Raw genomic sequence first — 25,598 nt, forward strand, 5'->3', positions numbered from 1 at the left:
GATAAAATGGAAACCAAATGACAAGAAAACATGAATTCCTGAAGGAATAAATAAAGAAACCATTAATTTGTGTAGCAGAAACCAAGAAACATAGTCTATCAGTTTCAATTCTTCTAGAAATATACGTAAAGCGAACCGCAGAAGCAATATTTACCTGAAAGGTTCATTAATTATGTATGGAGAGTATTGATTGGATGGGTAGAACTATTGTCTCTGGGAACAACCAATAATCAGAGTCAGTCTAATTAGTACCAGGTTGTGTCTACATACATCTGAAACGGACAACACAAATCACTAATGGCCGACAACCACAGGTAAAGGTGAGTCTTCGTTTGTTTATAGTGATTTTGTAGGCTGATTATAGGGCCACGATAGGGCCACATTTTAACTTTTATTGAGACATCAATTACTTGGATATGCCGATATAATTATATATATTCGTATTTAATTACGTTTTATAAATCAATAGTGGAATGGACAAGAGAAAGGTACATTTTTAAATAAGTTTAGCTTTCATAGGGCAATGCCAGTTCCTTGTGAGGTATGCTACTGATACTCATAATTCAAAATATTATTTTACAAAGATAAATATACAAAACTTGTCCTACAGATGTTAGTTGATTTCAGATACAAATTGATTTCGTATCGGCTTAATTTAGTAGTTTCTAAATAAAGAAAATGTCGATACAATTGTAACCCATTTAAGTTCACTAATATGGAAAAAAAAAGATGTTGAAAACTGAAAAAGTTTTAGCGTTTTAAAGATCTCGAATTGGAAACGCTAAAACATACCAGACCTTTTTAAAACAAATAAAAACGACCTAACCAAATAGCTCAGCTCTATAAACTAAGGGTGCAAGGTGTACTTGGTGTACTCCAATTGCCACGACATTGTTCCGATGCAGTGGCGTCGTGCCCATTGGGGCCCGGGGGGGGGGGCCTGGGGCCCCTCAAATTCGCAGTGAAATAAAAATATTTTTATTGATATTATTAAGACAGAAGACCTGTCCGTCTGTTTTAGTCATCACATGGTCTCCAGGAATTGTATAATTTGTCATTATCCGTGTTTAGTTTATTGCACTTTAGTTTAGATATCATTTGTTAAGGCCTCGCCATAGAGCTATATTTCTATATAACTCGCTTCGTACACTCTATCATTTAGCCTCGATCTAAAATTTCTGGGAGTTGATTTTGTGCTTGTTGTGTAAATCCCTATTTATGATTGTATGTTGTATTTGATAAAATATCCATATACGGGTGTCAAAAATAAAGACTGAAAGCATTTTTTATTAAAATACAAATACATCTAAATACGTATTTGACCATGCATGAAGTTGTTCGAAATGTCCATTCAATAATTAAATCGAAGTTGAGATGAATAAAATATAATTCAGTTTTCGAGTGATAAATTACAATTATCACTAAAAAAAACGACCCATTTTTCAATCATAACTTTATTGTCTCTAATCCATCGAAATGGCGTTTCCCGGCTTCTAATTTTAAAAATTTTCCGGGGGAGGGCCCCCCCCCCCCGTAACCCCCTTGCATGCTCAAGCCTACTGCATTCGATGTGGGCGGCGCTACCGCCAACACTCTCCGCAGCCAGTAAATTTAATTTACCATGAACACACTTGCAGAAAGTTGGGCCCCCCTAAAAAAAATTTTTGCAAGACGCCCCTGTTCCGATGTATAGTTTTTGTGCTACGGACTATCAAAGTTACAATGTTATTTTTGCTCAAGGTCGCTGTCAATAGTTCTTCTTTTTTTAAAAAAAATATGACACAACTGCTTATAACCTAGTTACTTTAGTAACGTATATTAAGTAACTACTTATAACCAAACATTTTGAAATCTCAGTGCTTTGAAATACATAGCATTAACACAATCTGTTGAGCGGTTTGATGAACACATAATATACAATGTATAGCATGTTTTCAGAATGTCCTTACGTTTGTTTTTTTTTTTATGTAACTACTACTCGAATTGGGCTTTTTGACCGTGTAGGCCTACAAGGTCAAACAGAAAAGGGGAGATGACAATTACGTGCCCTTGGCCTATCAAGATTAGACCTTTCGTTGTCACTACCCCATTCCACTTTCTGTATATTTCCAAAGGGGTGATTCTTTTTCATGAAATCAAAGCTAGAGAAGTTGGGGCTACCCCTGAAAACCCAGCTTGACAATCCTGAGTTTCTTCTCGGTCTACACATTGATTCACACCGAAGACATTTTAATCGAGAATCCGATACACTTCCCACTGGCTACCGCAGACCCCACATGCAAATTGGTTATAATATTTGTTTAGGTCGACTACATAAGCCCCATTTGTTGAATCCCAAGGGTAAATAATAGGCTACTGTAACTGGGTCGATCTTCTTTATCACACTTATTGTTTATATTCATTCAATAGACGACAATATAATTTAGAAAATCCCACATCTGTCAATAAGATTATATGCCAACACTCTTTAACCTATTGATAATCACGTGGATATTGTACTGATTGTGGCCCAGGAGTGTAAATGGTCTTGATTGTTTCATTATAATATTTGATTGGTCTAAATGTACGTTTATTTTATATGTGATAGATTAAAGACAACTGTTACTTTCATTGACCCATCTGTTCGTCACATACTGGGGAATACCGCCGACATAGGAAATTGACAGACTGTTTCCATAATTTCTATTTTTAAAGCTCTTGTAACCACTGGGAAGTATACATGGAGATAAAACGGTACGCCGATACCTCGCTTATACCACACGCCCAAAACCCAGCTTAAACGGAGCGTGGCCCTGGGTCAGTTATGAACTGAAGATCTCAGAGTAAACGAGTGCGAGTTTATTATATGGACCAGAAACCGAGCATGAGATTATTGCACCATATTGGAATTGTGATGTCATATATGTGCGCAATTGCCCAAGGAACAGGCATGCCAAGTCAGCAAGTTTTATGTTGATCGTGCGAAGCCCCCCCAACACCAAGATGAATATAGCATTTGTGGACAAGTTTCTAGTCCAGAATATAATTTTCAATTTGTCTTGAGTTGATTATACAGTCACATTGAGTTGTTAAATATAGATTGGATAGATTTGGTGAATTGGGCAATCTCTTACTGACTTTTAAAATGCCCTATCAATTTACGTTTATTTTCTGGTAGAAAGTGATAATACCTCTTTAATATTGAGACTTTTTAAAAAATGATGTGCCTAGTTTTTCTAAAAACATTATATTATTTCAAAATTACAGCATGATCTTATATATTGATTGTTAGTTGATGTTGCATTAGAGTTTTTGTATATACCTATCAAAAGAGAAATAACTTGAAACTTGACTATCTCTTTGTTTTACAGAACACGAGGACACAAAGATAGAATGCTCATCAACTAAGAATAAGAACTTTGAGCTGTTTGGACACGTTTAGTTGACGTCAAGGTAGGATCATGTTTATTGATATTTTCTCTATAAGCTGATGAGTTATTTTATTGATCAATGAATCTTCTTGACTTACCGCATTTTTATCTGTCCAATAACACAAACACATGGGTATTGTACAAATATGTGATAATGACTGTTAGTTAGTTAGTGTTAGTTGTATTTTACGTCCGCTTCCACCGAGGTGATATCGCAGATATCGCAGATAATGACTGACACCAATATTGTTCTTTAAGGCTGGCAGATTAATTGGGATTGGGGAGTGACGCTTTAGTCAATCTGTATGCTGACCAATAGTAGGCCCATATACATTCTATGTCATGGAAACCTCAACTGTATTCTGGGATACAGAATTTGGTATACAAATTCATGTTACCTCTGGAAGTGGGCGTAAAATACAACTGACTCACACACTCAGATTCTCATTATCACCTCGGTGGAAGTGGACGTAAAATACAACTAACTCACACACACACACTGAGATTCTCATAATATACTTTACCAACGATTAAAACAACTGTCTTCTTGTCTTTTAAGGTAAACAAAAGTCAATGTATTATTCGCCTTTAGTTTATCAAGTTTTAGATATTAATTTTTATTCTTGTTCGAATGTTGAGATAAGTATGCCTGTTTTTATTTATTCTACAAAAGCAATTAAATCGATTTTATCGATGCCGTAGAGTAATCCATAACGCTTTTGCATATAAGCTTGTGTTGCAAGTAATAGTCAGCGTCATAGTTTAATGATTAATAGTGTCGAGATTTCATTTCATTATTATTGTCGACTCAATCATATATGACGTAATGAAGACAGTCATGTAAATTGTGCTTCTTCACATGCCGTAGACTGGAATAGCAAGCCCGCTTCTACAGCGCTTGATATCCGTGTCTACGTATAAGCTAGTATCCCGAAATATTGTTTAAATCCCCCAATTTATAATTACACAAAAACACATACTTAAAGCGATAATTTCATATTTTTAAGTTATATTTTTAAAATGTATTAAAATAAAGCCTTAAAATAGATGGTATCTATAAACAGTCCTACCTTGTTAAAGAATAACCCTATTAATCCTATAATTCACTATTGCCAGTTGAGAAATTGGCAAAAATACCATTTTCAACTTCAAATTCAAACGTTTGAAGATAGCTATTCCATTGGGGGAATAGAAAAACAATGGAGGTAATTGTGTTATTATTTCCGGGTTCAATGATTTCTAAGTGTGAGAATGATACCTATGATCGTATAATAGTGAGTTGACAACCTATTGAGCAAAAGACATAGAAATAATTATGTTTTGACTTTCTTAGAAAATATGAAATTCTCGCTTTAAGGAAAAACGGCTTCTTTTTTATTTGGGCGTTGTTTCGAAGAGTAGTCTCTCAACGTTATCAAACTTATACAGTAATAGAAGAATTGTGAGATCAACATATACAGAAAAACTATATTACTGTATTAGCTTGATACGTTGAGAGAATACTCTTCGAAACGTCGCCCAAATAAATAAGTAGCTGTTTTTCCATAAGTATGTGTATTTGTGCATTGCTCTATCCAGTTTCTAAATGCCTCTAAAAGATAAATTTATAATTACTTCTTGTTTATCTAGTTATTTCTATTGCTCTTTTGTTACTGGTACTTATGATTATGTCAGTTATATATATATAATATACTTTACCAACGATTAAAACAACTGTCTTCTTGTCATTTAAGTTAATTAAGAAACCCTAAGAAACCCCCAAAATACAGACTTGCACAGTATTATAGTTTTTACACTTTGAAATTGAGTAGGTCCTACAGTTATCTCAGGTGTTTTCGTTTACTCAGAACGGATACTTTAGGATACTACCGAATTGTTTATCCCTAAACCTAACACAGACCCTTGTGCGCGCCGTGGAGTATAATTATCAATTCAACTTTGATTGGGTCACATTAAGGAGTGAGCACACCAGAACACTGCTTTGGAATTTAATAAACCTATAGATTTCTCAAAAGGTTTTACTAAAGCAGTTTGTGTCTTTCTTTTGTATTGTTGACGTGATGCCAAAGAGCTGTTTGAATTAAGCAAATTGCCAGCAAAATAAAAAAAAAGTATCTTTCAGTTACAGTGTGATTAGGATAGGCTGATAAAAAGACAGAAACATGGGTAATTGTGGATCCAAGAAAGAAGATAAAAATCGTACGTACCACCTTCAGACTTTAACTAAACATGGAGGGGGTATTAACTGTATGGCGGTCAGTGAGGACGGAAGTGTTCTTGGAACGGGTGGTGAGGATAAAACGGCTTGTTTGTGGAGTACAAAAACACAGGAATGTGAATGCATTGGTATTTTACAAGGACACGACGAATACATAACTTGTATACTTATAGAAGATTGTTTCGTGTTAACGGGGTGTGCTGACAAAACAGTTCGTAAATGGGACGTTGGAACGTGTGAATGTGTCTTGATTTTGAAAGGGCACACATCTGTGATATATCGTATGATTTGTACTGGAGATTTTATTTTTACCAGTTCATACGACAGAACGGCACGATGTTGGGATTTCGACACTGGAGAATGCATCCGAGTTTTTCGGGGTCACAAAAGAGGAGTATATCCTCTGATTTTTATCCCCGCGGATGAAGACGAATTAGAGAGTGGTGATTTGGACAGTGACATTTTGATCACAGGGTCTGCAGATTTCACCGCCCGAACCTGGAACTTTGAAAGCGGGAAAGAAATTCGGGTTTTTAAAGGACACAAAGGCGCCGTCACGTGCATGTCTGTTGACCCGACAGGCCGTGTTCTATTTTCCGGAAGTACTGATTTTACTGTCAGAAGTTGGGATTTAATGAAGGGGTCAGCTTTAAAGACATTTGAAGGTCACCAAGGATCAGTAATCTGTATGCAGGTAAGTTTTAAACAAAATATTCACAAAATGTTCGATTGTCCGTTTCGATTATACATTGCCCGTTTCGATTTTTCATGGTTTAATACACGCTAAATGAACTAAAATTGGTTATTTCACATTATGTAAGAAAAGAAAACCAAAACAGCAACGGTTGATGCTTCCCGTTGTTAGTTTCATGAAAAGAGACCTGTCCACGCTAAGTGTACTGAAAATTGATTATTTAACATAATATATATATAAGAAAACAAATCCACTATAAATTTACGCTAATTAATTTATAAAAAAAATAATAACAACAGTAGATGCTTTCACATGTTGGCTTCAGTCGGATAGAAAGATGACTTCTCTATATTTGTTTATATCGCCTAAATGCTAAATTTTTAATGCTCTATCGTATTTTTGTGTAAATACTGAACGGAAGTGAACCATATTTTGGACTGATATTCCTATGAAATTCATCGTTCAACATATTGTAGTTTGCAAGGGATCCCAAAAAGTTTCAAATTAATGATCAGCAACTTATTTCAATCCTTCACTGTATGTACGGTTACCCGACCGACTCTATTTTACAGAACAAAACTCGCCGACTCTAAACCCCTTTCTCAATTTCCAAGATCCTAGAAATCGGTCTTGGCGTGGATTCCAAGACTGCACAAATTTCGGTACTTACAACATTAGAATTACAGCTTCGAGAACATAGAAATGATCCTATAATAAATGTTGAGAAATAAATAATAAACACTTTACCGTAGTTACTGAAGCCAATAGTATGAAACAGTTACTTGTACATGTAATTTATTAAAAGATTTTTTTTTATCAGGATGTCTGAATGGGATTGTGTAACAGGCTTGACCTATGTAAAACCCCTCTCCCTAAAGATTAATTTATTAATTCAGTTAGTTCTATCCCTTCTTAACACCTTACACCAACCCCACGAGAAAAACAAAGAAAATAGAAGAGTTTCCGAGTGACTAACCAAAAACACGGGTTTTAGTTTATTGGTGAACGTATGCCTATTCTCAGACGACCGAAAAAATTTGGTGGGTTACAAAATCGCGGGATATGATTTGGCAAGGCCACCTAAAATATTTTCAGGCGCCTAATACCCCCCCCCCCCCAACACACACACACACACACACGCACACGCACACACCAGATCTCTGCCCCGCATACATGGCTGTCTTTCTCGCACATGACAATACTCGGGCAATATATGTTTCCCATGGCGCTTATTTAGTTGAGCATTTCTGCACTATTTCGCTTATGGTATCCTCATATGCTGGAACCATTTGTATCCTATATATTTAGTTTGGGGTCGAGATATAACTGTTTAAAGGAGCTAAAATTAACAGCAACTCGCTCTGATGCCACAATAACACGACCCAGTGTGTTATATAAACACAGTGGTGGGAAACTTCATTTCAGCTATACCTTTAAATCAAAAGCACTAGGCTAGAGACTCTCCCACCCACACCGCATGTGGTTCTTCAATTTAATTAAATCCGCCACTATTCCCTAGTTGAAAGGCGAGTTGCTATGTTTAACGCGTGCGAGATCGATCAGATGGTCTGTCAGTAAGTCAAGTGGCGTGACAATGATAACTGTCGCCTGTCCAACCTCGTGGGTTTTCTCCGGGTCCGCGCTGTATCATAAGGTCTGTCATTGAGTCAGCTGGCGTGGTTTCGATTCCCCGTGGGTTTTCTCCGGGTCCTCCGTTTTGATCCCATTGCTAACGACCCCTACGCGCATGCGAATTATTGAAATAAAAAATTGAACCATACGTTAGGCTCGAAATGACCTAGTTTGTGTTGAGTGGATGTTAAACCGCATTTCTCTATCTCCCTAGCTGATGCCCCCCGTCAGACCGGGTGGCGTCCTTACTGCGCTGCTGCGACCGTACAGCGACTAGAAAATGCACCAGGTCGCCGGCAAACTTAAAGACAACGCGAGAAATTGTCCACAAAAAAGTGGAAAGTCTCGTTCTTTACCCCGTCAGACCAGGGTGGCGGCTTTACTGCGCTGCTACGGAGACGGAAAATGGTCTCGATTGTCGCAAATGATCGCCGAATCACGGCGTTTGTTTTGAGCATGTTCAAAACAAACGCCAAGGTTCTGCGATCTACCCTGGAAAGATGTGAAAACGCAATTTTTTTTCAAGTTTGTAATATTTTGGGACATTTTCGTACGTTATGTTCACGTTTGCCGTCGACTTTGTGCATTTTCTGGTCGCCATACGGTCGCTGCAGCGCAGTAAGGACGCCACTCCGGTCTGACTGGGGCCTTACAACTTTCCAGGTTAGATCACAAATCCTTGGCGTTTGTTTTCAACATGCTTTAAACAAACGTGGTGATTAGGCGATCATTCACGACCATGGCGACCACAGCACGATATCTGGCGTTTCCACCACGCGTTTACCGCGGTTATGGCGATCTTGGCGCGCTCTGCGACCATTTTCCGTCGCCGTAGCGTCGCAGTAAGGACGCCACCCCAGTCTGACGGGGGTATGAAAGACATTTCTTTGATGGATTTAAATAATATCCATTACTATGATTTTCGCTCTCTTTGTTTCTATTTTCGCTTTCTTTGTGAAACGAAGCGAGGCCAATAAACTATTAACAAATTCCCACTTCGCTTCGTTGACATAGGATGATTTCCAAAACATCGAGAAATTATTTATGACTTTTCTGTCTGTGAGGTCATTCGCCATCATTGAACCGACTCACCGAGAATAAAACAGTAGTACGATGTTATGAAAGCGGGCATAAATATTTAAGTAATATAAGACAGGCCTGTCTAATTGTACCTTTAATGGGGTTTTATTTTTGTTTTATCGCGTGAGGATCCTTCCATTTCTCACCATTGGTTACCGTGATTTGTCTTATAGGTTTAAAAACATGCTTGACTGACAATTTAATACAATCAAAGTTAAAACACAACAGGAATCAGCACGCTTCTTGATATCTATGTTCAAACTCTTGACTCGTGTTGCTTTTCTGGGGGAAAGGTAATGTCCACTCGACACAAACTAGGTCATTTCGGAATTAAAATGCGCTAAGGTTCTTTAGCAATGTGATCAAACCGGCCGGAGGAGCCAGCGATAACCCACGAAATTTTACAGGCGACATAATTCCCTATCACGTACAAGCTGGGAATCGAAACCACGCCACTTGAATCAATGACAGATCGTATGATCTAAAGCGCACGTTAAAGGTGGTAGAACGAAAGAGCCCGTTTTATACGGATAACCACTTATGTAATATACTGAAACATAATATTCCAATTATTTGCCGGGTGTGTCATAGTCTCATTCTCTTTAATACCACCGTCAGACTGGAGTGGCGTCCTAACTGCGACGGAAAATGTCCTCAGAGCGCGTCAATATCGCCATAAGCGCGGTGAAAGCGTGGTGGAAACGCCAGATATCGTGCTGTGGTCTCCATGGTCGTGAATGATCGCCTAGTCACCGCGTTTGTTTTAAGCATGTTCAAAACAAACGTCAAGGCGCTGCGATCTAACCTGGAAAGTTGTAATGCCCCCCGTCAGATCGAGTAGTGTCCTTACTGCGCTGCAGTGACCGTACGCAGAACCTTGGCGTTTGTTTTGAACATGCTCAAAACAAACGCCGTGACTCGGCGATCATTTGCGACCATCGAGACCACAGCGCGATATCTGGCTTTTACCACGCTTATGGCGATCTTGACGCGCTCTGGGGCCATATTCCGTCGCCGTAGCAGCGCAGTAAAGGCGCCACCCCGGTCTGACGGGGTAAAGAACGCGACTTCTTTCAAGTTTGTAAATTTTTTGGGACATTTTCTCGCGTTGTGTTTACGTTTGCCGGCGACCATGTGCATTTTCTAGTCGCTGTACGGTCGCAGCAGCGCAGTAAGGACGCCACCCGGTCTGACGGGGGCATTACTACCACCACCACCCCGAACCCCTATATATTACAAATTATGACCAGTTATTTTTTTTCCCATAGATTGGATATCAAACTAACAATCGGCATCGATTTCTGACATTAAACTGCGGTAGATTTACAGCACTTCTTCTAATTTTAACTCATTTTGACTTGAAAGGATAACGTCAGTCGTATTTTTTTTTATATTTTTATTCTTTCAAGTAAACTAATATCTAATTTTAAATTAGTTTTACCCACGCAGAAGCTCAATTCGAAATTGTTTCAGCTTTAACTTACAAATTAGCACGCCGGATGTAACGTCATGTGCGTAACTGTCTTGTCCAGAACTCATTCTTGCGTGATCCACAGATTCAGTTATTGAAGTCAGTCGCCAGATGGGGATATCTCGTATATTTTAGTTGCTCAAGTTTGCATTGTTTAATATAAATTAAAATTGAACACAGCTGATTTCGGCTAAAAAAAAATGTTTCGATCTACCTGTCCGTTGTTTTATAAAGAAGAATGGTTATTACTTTACATATTATGCTCCGGATAATACACAATTACCGTTTATGCCGTACATAACCCACCCCACCACCCGGGCACGGATTGGCAACATTAGCGGCATTTTAATGTTTTAAGAGCACCTATCTCTTTCAACCCTCTCTCTGAGGATTCAACCCACTTCAAAGTTTGTTTCCTTTAGAGACAATCCTGGTGCGGCTTGTAATGGATTGCATGGAAAGACTCTTTTATTAAGCCGTGACTCTTTCTTCCAGGTTGTTAATAAGATTATGTATACGGGTAGCTCTGATCATACAGGGCGATCTTGGGTTACAGAATTTGGCGATTGTACCCGGATATATAAAGGACATAAACACACTGTTAGTGTTATCAAGGTGTTCGATGGATTAGGTAAGAACTTTTTTTTATTACAGCTATAAAACATTGAACTCAGGATATATTTCATTTATTATTGTTGTGTGAACACCTATCAGTACCCCTTTAATACGAATAAAATTAAATCAATTAAAATAGCTATCTGTTGCACTATTTTCCGCAAGTACTCTTCAGCTGCCTCAGCTAAGTGGGGTACTTGAGCTAAGTAGGTTAAACCATCGAAGAGAGTGTATGTCAATCGACTTGTGCAAATGTATCATACAAAGTTAGAAGGGCGCTGAAGCTGTATGTTCACTGTACGTGTATGTGTAAAACTGCCAATGAAATCTACGGATGATAATTGACTTTAGTAGTTTTGAATCGCTAACGATTAACACGTCTTTAAATCAAATGATATGTATTGTTTTATTTATAACCAATGGGATTGTATTCCAGTCTTTACTGCATGTGGTGATTCTATTTGTCGATGTTTTGATGCTAAAAGCGGGGCGCCTAAAAGGGAGTTTAAGGGTCACGAGAACACAGTGACAGCACTACAGGTTTTTCTTTATTACAACCAATTCAATTGTTACTTCACTGTTGTAGTTTACATGTTTACACTGTCTTAGATAGAAACAACATAAATATCAAAAATGAACCAATTGACCATTGACATCCATAAGACAACATCTGAAATTTGCAAAGCAAAACTAACAGGGAACTCACGAATATGCTGAGTTTGTTTCTCTTTTGTGACTTTTCGTCCGATAAAAATTGTCCCGAATCCAACGTTTACAGTGTGAAAGTTGGTCTTTACGCGCGTGTCGTACAGTTAATTTAGATAATTGATTTGTCTGGATTTTGACAAAAAATATGCTTTACATCTGAGATCGTTTAATAATTTAGTAGTTTTATAATGTTAGATGTTGTTGTTAGGTATAGTCAGAAGTCATTGGGTTTATAGGAATATTTTAATGACATTTTAAAGGATCATTAGCACGGAATACAGTTTTATTTCAAATTTTAATATATTTTATAGAAATGATATTATTTTGCTGTGAATGGGTTAGTGCCTGTAAATATATAATTATACATCTTGAATTCTGAGCCTAACAATAGCGGGTGTCGAGCACGAGATATATATATACTGCCTGGGACACCTGATATCACTTCCCATAACTCTGCCGGTGGCCTTTGAAAGGAGGTTATCTTCCATCCAGAATCCACAAGCTCCTGCAGGTCTAATGCGACTTAAGATAACGGTTTGCATATTAAATTTGAAACTCTGCCTGTTACTGGTCCTTGATAAATGAATAATATACTGCACTATAATATAGTCTGTGTTAATCAGTGTTGCACCGTTAGTATTCTCCACCATATTTTCACTAGTCAATAGTTTTGTTCTTTAAGTTTGATTCTGAATGTTCTATTAACATCTGGATAACATTGGGTTAACTCCTCTATACCGCTGAACATAGTTGTTATACGCCCACATTTTCATGTGGACGTATATTGTCGTCGCCCCTGTCCGTCCGTCCGTCCGTCCACAATTTGTTTGTGGACACTCTACAGGTCACAATTCTTATCCGATTTTGACAAAACTTGAAATATAGGTTTATCGCCAAAAGATCTTGGCTGCTTTCGATATTGGCATGTATCGGATCGAAACTTCATGGATTATGGCCCCTGTTTGTACGAAAAGTCACGTTTTTAGCTTGTGGACCCTATAGAGGTCACAATTTTTATCCGATTTTGTTGAAACTTGAAATGTTAGTTTATAACCCAAAGATCTCGGTTCCTTTCGATATTTGCGCATATCGGACCGTAACTTCCTGAATTATGGCCCCTGATTGTACGGAAAATCACGTTTTTAGCTTGTGGACCCTATAGAGGTCGTAATTTTTATCCGATTTAAAAAACCGTATTATTATATCACCGTTACACCCTAAGGATGGCTTAATTCGAATTTCATGAAAATCGGCCCTAAATTGACAGACAAAATGGCCACCCCTCGTACTGAAGTAGTGTAAAAATATGGTATATCAAGGGTGTGGACTCTATAGAGGTCACAATTTTTATCCGATTTTCTTGAAACTTGAAAAATAAGTTTATAACCCAAAGATCTCGGTTCCTTTCGATATTCGCAAATATCGGACCGTAACTTCCTGAATTATGGCCCCTGATTGTACCAAAAATCACGTTTTTTGCTTGTGGACCCTATAGAGGTCATAATTTTTATCCGATTTAAAAAAGCCGTATTATTATATCACCGTTACACCCTAAGTATCGCTGAGTTCGAATTTCGTGTAAATCGGCCCAAAATTGACAGACAAAATGGTTGCAGTTCGTTCTCAAATAGCTTTAAAAATATGGTATATCAAGGTTGTGGACCCTATAGAGATCACAATTTTTATCCGATTTTGTTGAAACTTGAAATGTAAGTTTATAACACAAAGATCTTGGATCCTTTGATATTTGTGCATATCGAATTGTAATTTCCTGAATTATGGCCCTTGATTGTAGGAAAAATCACTTTCTTTTTAGCTTGTTCTCTATCCAGCTCTCGAAAATGTGGGCGTATCCTGCCTGGCAGCCGCTGGTTTTGGTTACACATAGTATTTTCCAGTCCGTGTTGTATTTAATTGTCTTGTCTTACTGCATCGTTTGTTTGTTTTGTATTTTGCTGTTGTACAGTTATCTTACATTGCCTCTTAAATGTTTCTGGCTAGCAGTGCTACGACAGCTTTTAATCGCAAGAAAACAGACACCTTATCTGGATTTCAAGAATGGGGAGCAATACATAATTATTATACATTGATGTGCTCTGTTAGTAATATCCTATGCCTATACGAGGATGGCAATACAGTATAACTCCTTTCTCATCGGTTTTATATTACTTAAAAATAAAGTTATTCAATGCGTGAATATATTGTCATATTACAGTCTGCTCTAAATGTTTTGATTTAGATTGTGGAGCGTGGTTTCAAATCGATCAAACTTACTTGAATTTAGTATATCGATAGCGTTGCATGCAACAATTTGGTTGATTAGGATTTGATGTATAGACAAAAATGAATATGATTAAACTAACTACTAACTTTTCGATAAAAAAAACTATGTAAGATAATAATGTATTTCTTTTAGCAACATGTACATTTATAATTAATTCATAAAACTCGTGTAAAAACAAGTTTTATAGCCATCTTCAGGTTAGCGTATTCTGCAAATTGCCACATTACGTAAATTTCATTTTTTAAAGTTAATTGGTAACCATCCAGATATATTAAAAATACGTACATCTGGGGAAACCCATGGTTACAACCCCGATTTCCTTTCCTACATAACTGTTTGAAATGTTTGGACAGGATGGGATAGGATAGGGGTTTAACATTTCGTCAGTGCTAGCAGTTAGGCAGTTGTGTTTACACCTACTTTTCATCTGTCAGCGGTTCTTTTAAGTGCACTGTAATATGTACACTGATTGGTTTAACGCGTGGCATGGTTTCGATCCCCCGCTTGAACATGACAAGGAGTGTGGTCGCTTCTCCAACCTTGTGGGCTTTTTCCGAGCCCACCGGTTTCCTCCGACTGCTAAAGACCCCGCGTTGGACGAAGACCAGAGGTCACGTCTAGGCGGAAAGGCGTGGCACACATCACGGCATATCCCGTCTTCATTAGCAGAAAAATAAGAACATTAAATCTCATACCATTTTAATTTCCGTTAGACTACCTCGGCCCCCTTGACATGTATGAGTCGTGTTCATCGGACCAATCAAAGAATATTTAATACTAACGCCTATTTTAACGATTATATTGATAAACTCATATAATTTGCTGTAAGCCCATAAAGTACACAATTTACATAACGGAAAATCCTAACTAATCGATCCAGTAAGTTATTGACGCGTGATATACACTTTACACATTAAGAAACGGGTGTTTAAATTTACAACGTTTAGTGTAAAGTTGATTCTGAAATATATGTTAAAACTATAGTTTCAGTTAGTCATGGTTCGTGCCGTACTCTCGGCAGGGTAATCACTCTTTTTTGACACACGTATAATACTTCCCTTCCAGTTCGTATACGAGTGATACTCTCTTGTCAGTTGTGCAGGGTGGAAGGTCTGTCTGGCAAGGAGCAAGTGTCTAATCATCTGGATGGCGTGCTCTTAAAAGACTCCTGGGCAGTTGGAATTCTATAAAATGTAGGAAGAAACGTCACTGTCCGGGCAATGTTTTCTTCATAGCACAATGGTCGTATTCATTTCATTTCACTCATAGGAGTAGGCGCATAACTGGCTTAAAAATAAGGCGAATCAATATTCAGACAGTGTGCGGAATTTAACACCCATCTTTTAAAGTGAGGAAGTATATTGGCATATCGATTGCAAATAATAAAATCACACCATGTGTCATCCCAGTTCTTTTGTTAAAATTGAATAGATTAAGGTGTGGCTATTTACATTATATCGTCATACTTATTAGGATAATAATTTGATTAACAAAACTTGTTAGATAGTAGACGATATCGTCATACTTATTAGGATAATAATTTGATTAACAAAACTTGTTAGATAGTAGACGTATCTAACGTTTCAAAGGAAATACAATCACTCTCACCTAACTCACTCCACCGGGTTAAAATTAGGAGGTGTTAGTAAACATTAATAATTATTTACCAGTTCGCTGTCGCGATGTAATTGATATGATGTAATTTATGGGTTGGACTTGTAAATAGACGATAGATTTACAATTCAGTCAAACATATAATAAAAAGTACATTCATTCATACAGCACAGAAAATGCAAATTGAAAACAAGAAAATTAAAATGAAAGAGTGATGCATAATGTTTCAACACTAAATCCATTAAGAGGAGGTGGGGCTGTAAATCATTTGCCATAATTTCTTGAGTCAAACGGCTCGGACATCGTGCTGTAGCTCATATTCCATGTTTCTTTGAACTTCTTAAAATAAAAATATGGCGTTGAGGCAAATCAAACAGATATGAACATAAACGAAACCCCTTCATTACCCCAGTCGGTGAAGAACCATAGTAAATGAAATGAAATGGTGCTTAACGTCCTACTGTTCTGCTCCGAACTGGGCTAATGAAGACAGGCATACGCCATACAGTATGCTATGAGGGAAATTTTGCTCGGACAGCGGCACTACGGCCTACTCTTATATCGAATTTCAACTGTCAAGGAATCTTTTACGTGCACGCCAATGTGTACACGGGACCTCGGTTTTTCGTCCCATCCGAACGACTAGACAGCTGTCCTTGCCAGGCCGTCCGTCCTGCATCACCAGAACCATAGGACGTGAAACCCAATTTCATTTCATTTATAAAACTGAAGCATGTTCGTTTTTTGTAGAAGTCTTTTGTATTCTGCTTTTCAGTTTGATCTGGCTTTTAATGTTTTAACACACTTTGTATCAGCTTTTTTGGAGATCACATGGACACAGTTGATTCTGCACTTTTCATAACTAATAAATATGTATTGGGTTGGAAAGGAGGAATTAATGTGGCTTATTTTCTGTATTTAAAATTTTGCTCTTCTTTACTCTTCTTTGTTTTTCGCTTTTATGAAGTTTACACAGGTTCCGGCGACAACTCGACTTGCTGTTTCGATGCCAAATCTTCGGCTTTAAAACGAAAATTTGTTGGTCACGAATTGGCTATAACCGACGTTCAGGTAGACATCGGAATGAAAGCATCTTTTCTCTTTTCTTTTTTTTTTTAAACTTTTGAACTATTTATAAGCTTTTAACTTCACGATTGCTTTTTTGGAATGACATCCAGAATGTTTTTCCCTGACTAAATAGCATGTACCCCTAAAAATATTTATAACATTTTTAACTTCACGATTGCTGTTTTTGAATGATGAAGCTTTAATAAAAACTTTTAAAATATTTTCACAAAAATGTAATGTAGAATGTTTTCCCCTTAGATATTAGTAACATTTATATTTTCGACGATTATAACCTTTCAATAATAGTCTTGGGCCCTCTGAACATTTTTAAAGAGAGAATGGGGTTGAACGTCCACTCAATAATTCGCTTTCGCGTAAGGGTCTCTAGCAGTGGGAGAAAACCCACAAAGTTGGACAGACGACCCTACTCCATTAAGTTGACTTAATGACAGACCTTATGATGCAGCGCGCACAAGTATTTTCACGATACAATACTTTCCGTCAATATGTTTTCACCATTATATATTTGATTACACATTTATACTCTTCAAAAAAAGTAGGGGATATTGAAATGCAAATATGATAAATGATCATGGACACTTGACATGCTTTGAGAGTATGTTCACAGATGAAGAACTTATCGCCCCAACAGAACCACCGAGCTGCACATACGACACGCAATAGCGCCATGCACGTGGGGGGGGGGGGTCATAGTCAAATTTGACACTTCAATGAAGGGTTGATGAAAACTGCCGCGTGCTGGTTTATCTATTCATGTTTGCTTTCCTATCGGTTCTTGCATAATATTTACTGTTTAGCGTATCTGTGTTTTAGTGTGTTACGTTTAATTTGATCGGGAGACGTGTTCGTCGACGTCGACGTCAACCGACAACACTGCAAGAATTGGCCGTGGCACTGCAAGAGGAGTGGGTCAGATTGTCCCAAATCGTGATTGGACGGTTGATTAGGAGCATGCCACGACGAATTGCTGAATGTCTGAGGATTGGTGGAGCAATTACTCATTATTAAGACAAAAATCAACAACTTCCATTTTTACTTCTGACGGTGTATCTCTTTGCGTGTGAAATGGGACCTCCCATATGAACTGTTTATGTTCATGTGTAAGCAATTGGCCTGTTATTAACATACACTGGTTACCTCTAATAAAAACAGAAGTGCATTTCCGCAGTTTTGTATTGTTTCTGAATATCCCCTACTTTGAAGAGTATAGAAGAAGATTAGCTGTGTTTTTATTATGTTATGGTTTCTGGGGATATGTATCTAATTGTGCAGTGTTATCGTCTAATTTGTTTTGTCTATTTTTATCTTGCAGTTATCCTGTGTTATATATTAGATGTTGTTTATTAGATGCTATGTTTTCCTCACCATGTTTAAACAACCATTTTATTGTTGTCTTTCTTGGATGTATTTTTTATTTAAATGTTGTCCAGTTATATAACTATATTTTTTACAGTGTTCTTTAATGTAGAATTGAGCAAAGTGGCCATTTCTGTAACATAAATTTGATAAGCAAAATGATCAAATGATTGGCTTACATACAAAATTAATTGTTGGGGGGAGGGGATGGTCCAAGAAAAACCTTCGGGATTTTTCAAGCGCGATCTTCACTGCCTATTCGTCCGGATAGCACGAAAAAACGAGACCTATCCGTGTATATATTGACGTGTAGTTGATAATTGGAAATCGTAGAAGAGTGGTCGGGAACGCCGCTGTCAGGGAAAAATTCTCCTACATCGCGATACACACAAGCAAAATAAAAATGATCATATTATTTGTTTCAAAATGGCCAAAGTGTTGAGACATTTAACTCATTCCATTCTTTTATGAACATTGAAATATCTGTATATTTTAATTGTCAGTTACATTTACTAGATTGATTCAAAATTCTGCCATTGCAATAATAATTCCAGCCATACATTTACTTTTCTGGTTGCAAATAATGTCGCTTTCAAGATGGCGATTGTATTTCGTTTGGTCATTTTCTCTGTAATTACAGATTACAGATGCAGTACGGAGCTAATACAAACATAATTCATCGCCTGTACACATCTCATGTTTACTAATATTTTGTCGTAATGGTCGTAGTTATGCTTGTGCTTTAATTCATCGTTGGTAAATAGGAAAGACAATAGAATGGTGGTTGCTAGGTAAAATTGATTGGTATGTGCACATGTTGTATAGCACGATCAATATCTCCTTTCAGATGAAAATCATTAAAATTGCACTTAACTATAATCGCGAGTAATGTATGGATCATTTTCTATAAGGATAAAATCCGATTTGAAATTCTTCTTGGGGTATTCCTTAAAACTATACAAGCACCCAAATTCATTAAGGACGATCTCCAATGTTGATGTGTTCGAGGTTTCCGTTTTGATGTTTACGTTAAGATTGAGACACAGTTGATCAAATAATTTGACACAATAACCAGTCAGATATTATGTATGAATATAACACAAAAGACTGAGTTGTTTTTTTGTTGCTTTAATTCCAAAGTTTACTAAAAATATGAAAAGATTGTGGTGTTTTTCATACACCACCCCGCCCCGGCTTTTGTTAATTAATCTTTGTAATTAATAGAATCATTTTCTTCTGTCGAAAAGTTTGCCGTTTCGCCATATTTTAATAATGTTTTCTTTTACAACCATCATGCCCCCTTTATCTTGGATAATTTTACAAATCCATGATTATAGTGGCTTATCGAGGTTATATCTTTGAGATTATTTTAAAACAAATACAAAGCCGATTATCTACCTTTCCCGTCTACTTTGCGGAAATTCAGCCAGTTTATAAAAGAAGTCAAGCTGGTCTTGAAAGGTTCGATAAACCAGTTCTTGTATTGAACTATCCCTTTCGTAGTAACAATAATAACCTATGTTGATACAAAACTATAAGATAACCATTAATTTAAATGGCCTTTTCAAGTCAGAATCGTTCATCTATGTCGATCTAACCTTTCAAAATATAATTCTTCGTAGGAAACTAATTCAAAAGATAAACAAGAAGTCTTTGGGGCGTGTGAAAATTTCAAAAGCACTATTATTGTTAGTTCATAACCAAATAAAACCAGAAAAAAATTAATTAGACTTATTTTAGATACATGGAAGCAAAACAAAAAATGTACTGATTGAAAGACTGTTGTTATTTTAAGTAAGAAAGAATGGACTGGCTTATAAGAGAAAAGATGACAGAATTATTACCTGTATCACATATAATTGGTAATTATTGACTAGATTCACCTGTTGACCATGTTAATGAAGACAAACAAAGTCCCAGAGAAACATCAACCCGTTTTAACTTTAGCCAAATCTAATATGATGTACATGTATACAACTTAACGGTATGCTGGTTTTTCTTCGGATGTTGCATACTTTAATATTTTATCAGACGTTGTCCACCAATCTCTAACATAGTAGACAATAATCATCGGGTGGGTGAAAATTATGGGATCACTTTTAAAATGGCTTCCATCCGAGTATTCAAAATAATCACCAATGGATATTTCTTTCGACAGATTAGATATTAAACTAACATTTGCAGCCTTTTTGGCTTTTGATGAATTTGAAGGTACTTGACGGAAGTTACAAACGCAAGTCCAGTAGTGGGACATGATGTTAAACTATACATGTAGACCTATTCGTGTTTACACCATTATCATTTTGCTATTTTGTAAAGTTTCCGCCATCTTTGTCAAATCTCAACGAGAGAGAGAGAGCATTCTCTTCAGAATTGGAGATTTTTAAAAGTAAAACAAATTACTATTTTTATCATGAATTCTATATTGTAATTTAACATAGAACTACATTATAAACATAAATATTTTGTGACTTTATTTGCAATGAGTGTATATGCACATAGGGACCTGGTATAACAAACGTTAAAAAAGGAAACAATTATATTTGTTGAATTATAAGTATTTACATTGATGGCTTAGTATTACAAAATTAATCAAAAATTAAAACAATGTGCGGATTATGTAAAATAACGAGTTAGCTAATTCGTCTGTTTCTGTTTTGATTTTTAGGTGGTTGAAGGTAAGCTATTCACGGCGTCATATGACGGAAATGTCATGGTTTGGGATTGTTCAGGAATTAAAGACGACACCGTTTTCGGAAACGACGACGATAAAGACAAAGAAAAGGACAAGTTCAAGGAAGTGGAGAAATATGGCGGCGACATTATGCAAGTTGACAATAATCAGAATGGGATTAACCAACCAAATCAACCGACACCTGATAAGATAATGATAGAATAACTGATCAAGGCAACCAATAGAAAACCATTTTTGATTATTTTTAACTATGACAAATTTTTGAATATCAATTTAGATATTGACCAATGGACGCCTTGCTGCTATAACCAAACATATTTACAATTTTAGAGAAAAAAAACCGTACCTTTTCCTTGGCACTACATCCAGTGAAATACATGAATCAAAAACTGGAAATTGACAATAATATATACATTTATCTGACTACAGTGCACAATAGTTTTGAGTTACATATTTAGATCGATCATCAAAATACCTTTAAATATTTGATCATGATTACATTTTCCATTAAACTCAGTGTGATATAAACTTATTGGTCGGCTCATTTTAATGAAAAATACGTTCTCTTGGAGACCATATAATGTATGGGGTTGGTAACACGATATATTTGTATTTAAGATAAAAATCATTGTTTCAACATCATGTGGTCTTATTTTAATTTTAGAAAATAATGTTACACGTTTTCTTTTTCGAAGGATTTGAGCTTATTTTCCTCCAAAAAGTTTAAATCCATTTAAATAGTTGTAACTTTCTTGGAGGCTTCAGATCATTAATTTATCCAATTTGTGACCTTAATGAAACGATGGATACACAATTTGGAAATGTTCGTATTCGAAATTGTTTATTTAAAACTTCTCATAAGATCAGCTCAAGATGAACGAAAAGATTCTTTTACAGGTTAAAGCGACACAACCTAACACTAGCAATTAACTACTTTGGATAAATCGATAAATAAATTACTTTGAACATGCAACTGATAATTGGACGTTTTTTCGTTCCGTATAAGTTATTCCCAGAAGATCTAAAGTCCTGCTGATTATATCTCATTTAATGGAAAATAATATTTTATTTTTTTTATTTCATTTTACTTTCTGACTGATGTCGTTGATACCCAATCGTTTCGGTTAAAATGATAAGATCTTAGGGGATATTTGATAAATGGCAACACTGACTTTTCTGTAGTGTAATTATTATATATTCAAATGCACTGTATTTCATCAATTTCCTTCCGCTTTATTTCAAAACTAATCATGCCAATATGCTTTGGTGATGTCGATTAGTTTTAGATTTGTGCTGATGTTAAATTGTTGTGGTATTTCTTTAAGATATTTAGACGTTGGTTACATTTGAGCGCGGGCGCATTGTCCCTGTAAAGTTGTTTTGGTGCAATCTGAATGTTTTTTAATATCTAACAGTTGTTATTTTATCGTATGTGATATATTTGTTTATTATACATGATGTTCGTTAAAACTGCTGATGTATTTAACTTTAAAGATACAAACATATATATATTTTAATATGAAAAAAAATATATATTTTATTTGTCAATGTAACTTTAATTGCACTAATTTTACAATATTTTGCAATATATTTATGTCTGATGTACATAACTTTTATCAAATCTCCGTCCAGACTTTCTAGTGGCGCTGGGTCTCTATATTTAGACTTGAAACCACTCTCAAGTTCTGTTTTGCTGGTTCTTATATTTTACATACTTTAATATATATTTTGAAAATGATTTATAATATTTCTATTTAACTGCTGAAACTCCATATTCATTATGTGTTCCCCCAAATTTGAGGATTGGACAAATGCAAATTGGGAATTATTATTGGTCAGATAATCTTTATTAAATCCATGGCAGGTTGGAATAAACCCTTCTGTGCTTTGCGATATCATAAACCTTGGAGTAGACCACAGCAGAAGTTGTAAAGACATTCTTGTAATTCTATGATTTCTTGTGTGTCTTGCTGTTCATGCAACTTTTAATTAGAGCAATCGATTTATCATATGCACATTATGATCATTTTGATCATTCGGTAGGCATATATTGTTATTGTATGGACATGGATTTTGCCATTTTATGGACATTAACTTTAGTTTTATTGGTTATTTTATGTCCATGAACTTGATTATTTTATGGCCATGAACTTTGTGTTTTCATGTACATGAATTTTATTGACATGTGTACATCATGATGACCCTTAGTACTTTTCTCCTATATACTATGTACAGGTGCACAGCAAAGATATGTTTATTTGTTATTTTGGAAGACATGATACAGTGTACATGGTATAATATACTTTATTATTTTGACATGCTTCTTAAGATCTAGAAACTAATCAATATTTCAATCGATGGTCATTACATTTAAAGTAGCTAAGTCTCTAACTCAATATCATCAAATATCTTCGACATTGAAAACACGAATTATTTGTCCATTCAAATCAACATTGGTCTTGTGATCTTACAGGGAGAAGATGGGCTCCTGATATCCAATATTCAAGACAAAATAAACATTTTACCATTGTTACACGTATCGTGTACCATAATGCGTTTCAGCGCCATTTGGAACAAAGGACTCAAAGAACAGGGCTAGACATATTCCACAAGTCACGTCAAATAGTGACGCCATATTCTTATCTGGAGTGCATGCGCAATAAATAACATCGGTGTAGACTGAAAAAAACAGACGCTAAAGATTGCCATTCACATGAGACTTCTGGCGTATTTCGCCGAACATAACTGATTAGAAATTACAGTAAAAACAGAAATGATTGAATGTAAATCAGTTTATATACATTCATATTACATTATTATATGCGTTGCGACCCATTTTTGTCAATTTCTAGGTCCCAAATATTAGCGATTTAGCTCCTTTAAGTTAGAATTGGTCGATTTGAATATTTACTTAGGATTGAGTAATTGACTATCTTTGAAACTGGCAAGTAGACCATCTAAAAAGAATTCAATTGCACTGTGTTCATGTACTTTGATGCATAGTTATACTTTTGTGTAAAATTGTAAATTAAATTGCATATGTTTATACCATATATATTTGTTATATGCAGGAAACGCATAAACTAAAATAATGTTATATTATGTATTAATTCAAAATTGATGGTTGAATCTTTTTTGTAAACATACATTAGAAATATCTTTCTATATAGATCTGATCAAATTTTAAATTTTTGTTGACATTTGTTTGACCACTGGAAAATGAATTGTATTGAGAAATATTTGAATAATGTGTTGTTCATGTACATACATATTAATGTTATTGTATTTATTGCATATTTTGCATTGAAAATTAACTCTTCAACTGACAGTTAAATATATCTTAGTCCAGTATAATTATGTCATGTGTTTAGCCCACAAACTTAAATTTTATCCGAAAGTGTATTTTAATCACCAGGAAAAACGGAATTATTGACTCATAATACATGTAAGTTAATTATTGCGTGTGCTGCGGTTTTCGGCCACCCTTCGTTCATAATGCACCGGGGTTTTTTTTATGCAAAATGTGGTTGTAATTCTTGAGATATTCGTTGAGATATATTTGTTTCGATTGTTTGAATATATACAGCTCAAACTAATAACCATCAATCCTGTAAATCATATTTTGCATCTCCACTGTGGAGGAGTTTGTATACACTACTGGTCAATAACTGATGTTCTTCGTTCGAAAGTTCGAAACATAGAATTATATAACTCGAAATATGTTATTTTTGATCCTTCCGGAGAATATTAAGGGTTGTTTTAATATTGCTTAATTTATGGCGCGACTTGTACAGTAGCCAAATGCTTCCAGGGCCACTGCATGTCAAATAAAGTGACTAATAAAAAGATCTAGTCTTCGGGTCAATCGACAAAAAAAACCCCCACAATTATTGATGCACTGGTTCGTGGGATATGTACTCCCTAATCATATGGTAAGAACAGCCAATTTTGGCAGCTTCGCAAATTTCGCTTTTGGCAGATCCAATTAACTCGAGATGGTGAGGTGGTTTTCTTTCCTTTTTTGGCCATGTTCACTTTAATCTATACTATTCAAAAAAAGTAGGGGATATTTGATTTTTAAGTGTTATTAAAGTCACCTAATGAAACTGACGAAGAAACAAATGACAAAATGAAATGAAGTTCACATTCATCGATTTATTCCAAATGATCGTTAGACTAAGTAAGGCACAGACTGACCATTATAAGGGTAAAATGATACCCGGGGTCAAACAGCAAAGTTACCACAGCATCACAACCAAGTCAGTAACGGGTAAATCCTCCTCTGTTTGCCAAACAAGCATTGATCCGACGTGGCATACTCCTAATGAGACGTCTAAGGTCATTTTGGTCCAGATTGTCCCATTTCTGTTGCAACGCAGCAGCAAGTTCTTGGACATTGGCAGGACGTTGTTGACGTTGACGTAACCTCTGTCTAAGCATGTCCCAGACATGCTCGATGGGGGAGAGGTCGGGACTCAGTGCTGGCCAAGGTAATGTGGTGATGTTCTGTTGTTGGAGGTAACCTGTAACGATCCTGGCCCTGTGACATCTTGCGTTGTCATCCTGGAAGATGAAACGGCGGCCATGACGTCGTGCGAACGGCACAACATGGACTGCCAAGATGTTGTCCCGGTAGTACTGGCCTGTAACACGCCCTGCAACAACATGTAAAGCCGTTCTTCCAGCAACAGTGATGCCTCCCCACACCATAACAGAACCACCCCCAAATCGA

The 25,598-nt window shown here is 36.2% G+C and overlaps 1 protein-coding gene across 3 annotated transcripts; it reads left to right on the forward strand.

Moving 5' to 3' along the window:
• On the forward strand, positions 1-25,598 carry LOC126832297 (WD repeat-containing protein 86). Of its 3 annotated transcripts, none has more exons than XM_050563020.2 (6): positions 1-320; positions 3,351-3,432; positions 5,533-6,322; positions 11,001-11,136; positions 11,557-11,660; positions 20,840-25,598. In XM_050563020.2, the coding sequence occupies exons 3-6, from the start codon at positions 5,573-5,575 to the stop codon at positions 21,068-21,070; spliced, it is 1,221 nt and encodes a 406-aa protein (XP_050418977.1). In that variant the 5' UTR covers positions 1-320; positions 3,351-3,432; positions 5,533-5,572; the 3' UTR covers positions 21,071-25,598. The 3 variants fall into 3 exon arrangements, with proteins under 3 accessions (XP_050418977.1, XP_050418978.1, XP_050418979.1); XM_050563021.2 differs by having other exon boundaries at positions 5,539-6,322; XM_050563022.2 differs by lacking the exon at positions 11,557-11,660 and having other exon boundaries at positions 20,840-20,982.

Source organism: Patella vulgata, chromosome 9 (assembly GCF_932274485.2).
Source record: "Patella vulgata chromosome 9, xgPatVulg1.2, whole genome shotgun sequence".
In the NCBI taxonomy this organism is placed as follows: Eukaryota; Metazoa; Mollusca; class Gastropoda; family Patellidae; genus Patella; species Patella vulgata.

Bases quoted from the DNA above. Each gene is read 5' to 3' on its own strand.
- LOC126832297 (XM_050563020.2), top strand. From the start codon at position 5,573: ATGGGTAATTGTGGATCCAAGAAAGAAGATAAAAATCGTACGTACCAC. The intron at 6,323-11,000 runs GTAAGTTTTAAA...TCTTTCTTCCAG, and splicing joins GATCAGTAATCTGTATGCAG to GTTGTTAATAAGATTATGTA. The intron at 11,661-20,839 runs GTTTTTCTTTAT...TTTGATTTTTAG, and splicing joins ACACAGTGACAGCACTACAG to GTGGTTGAAGGTAAGCTATT.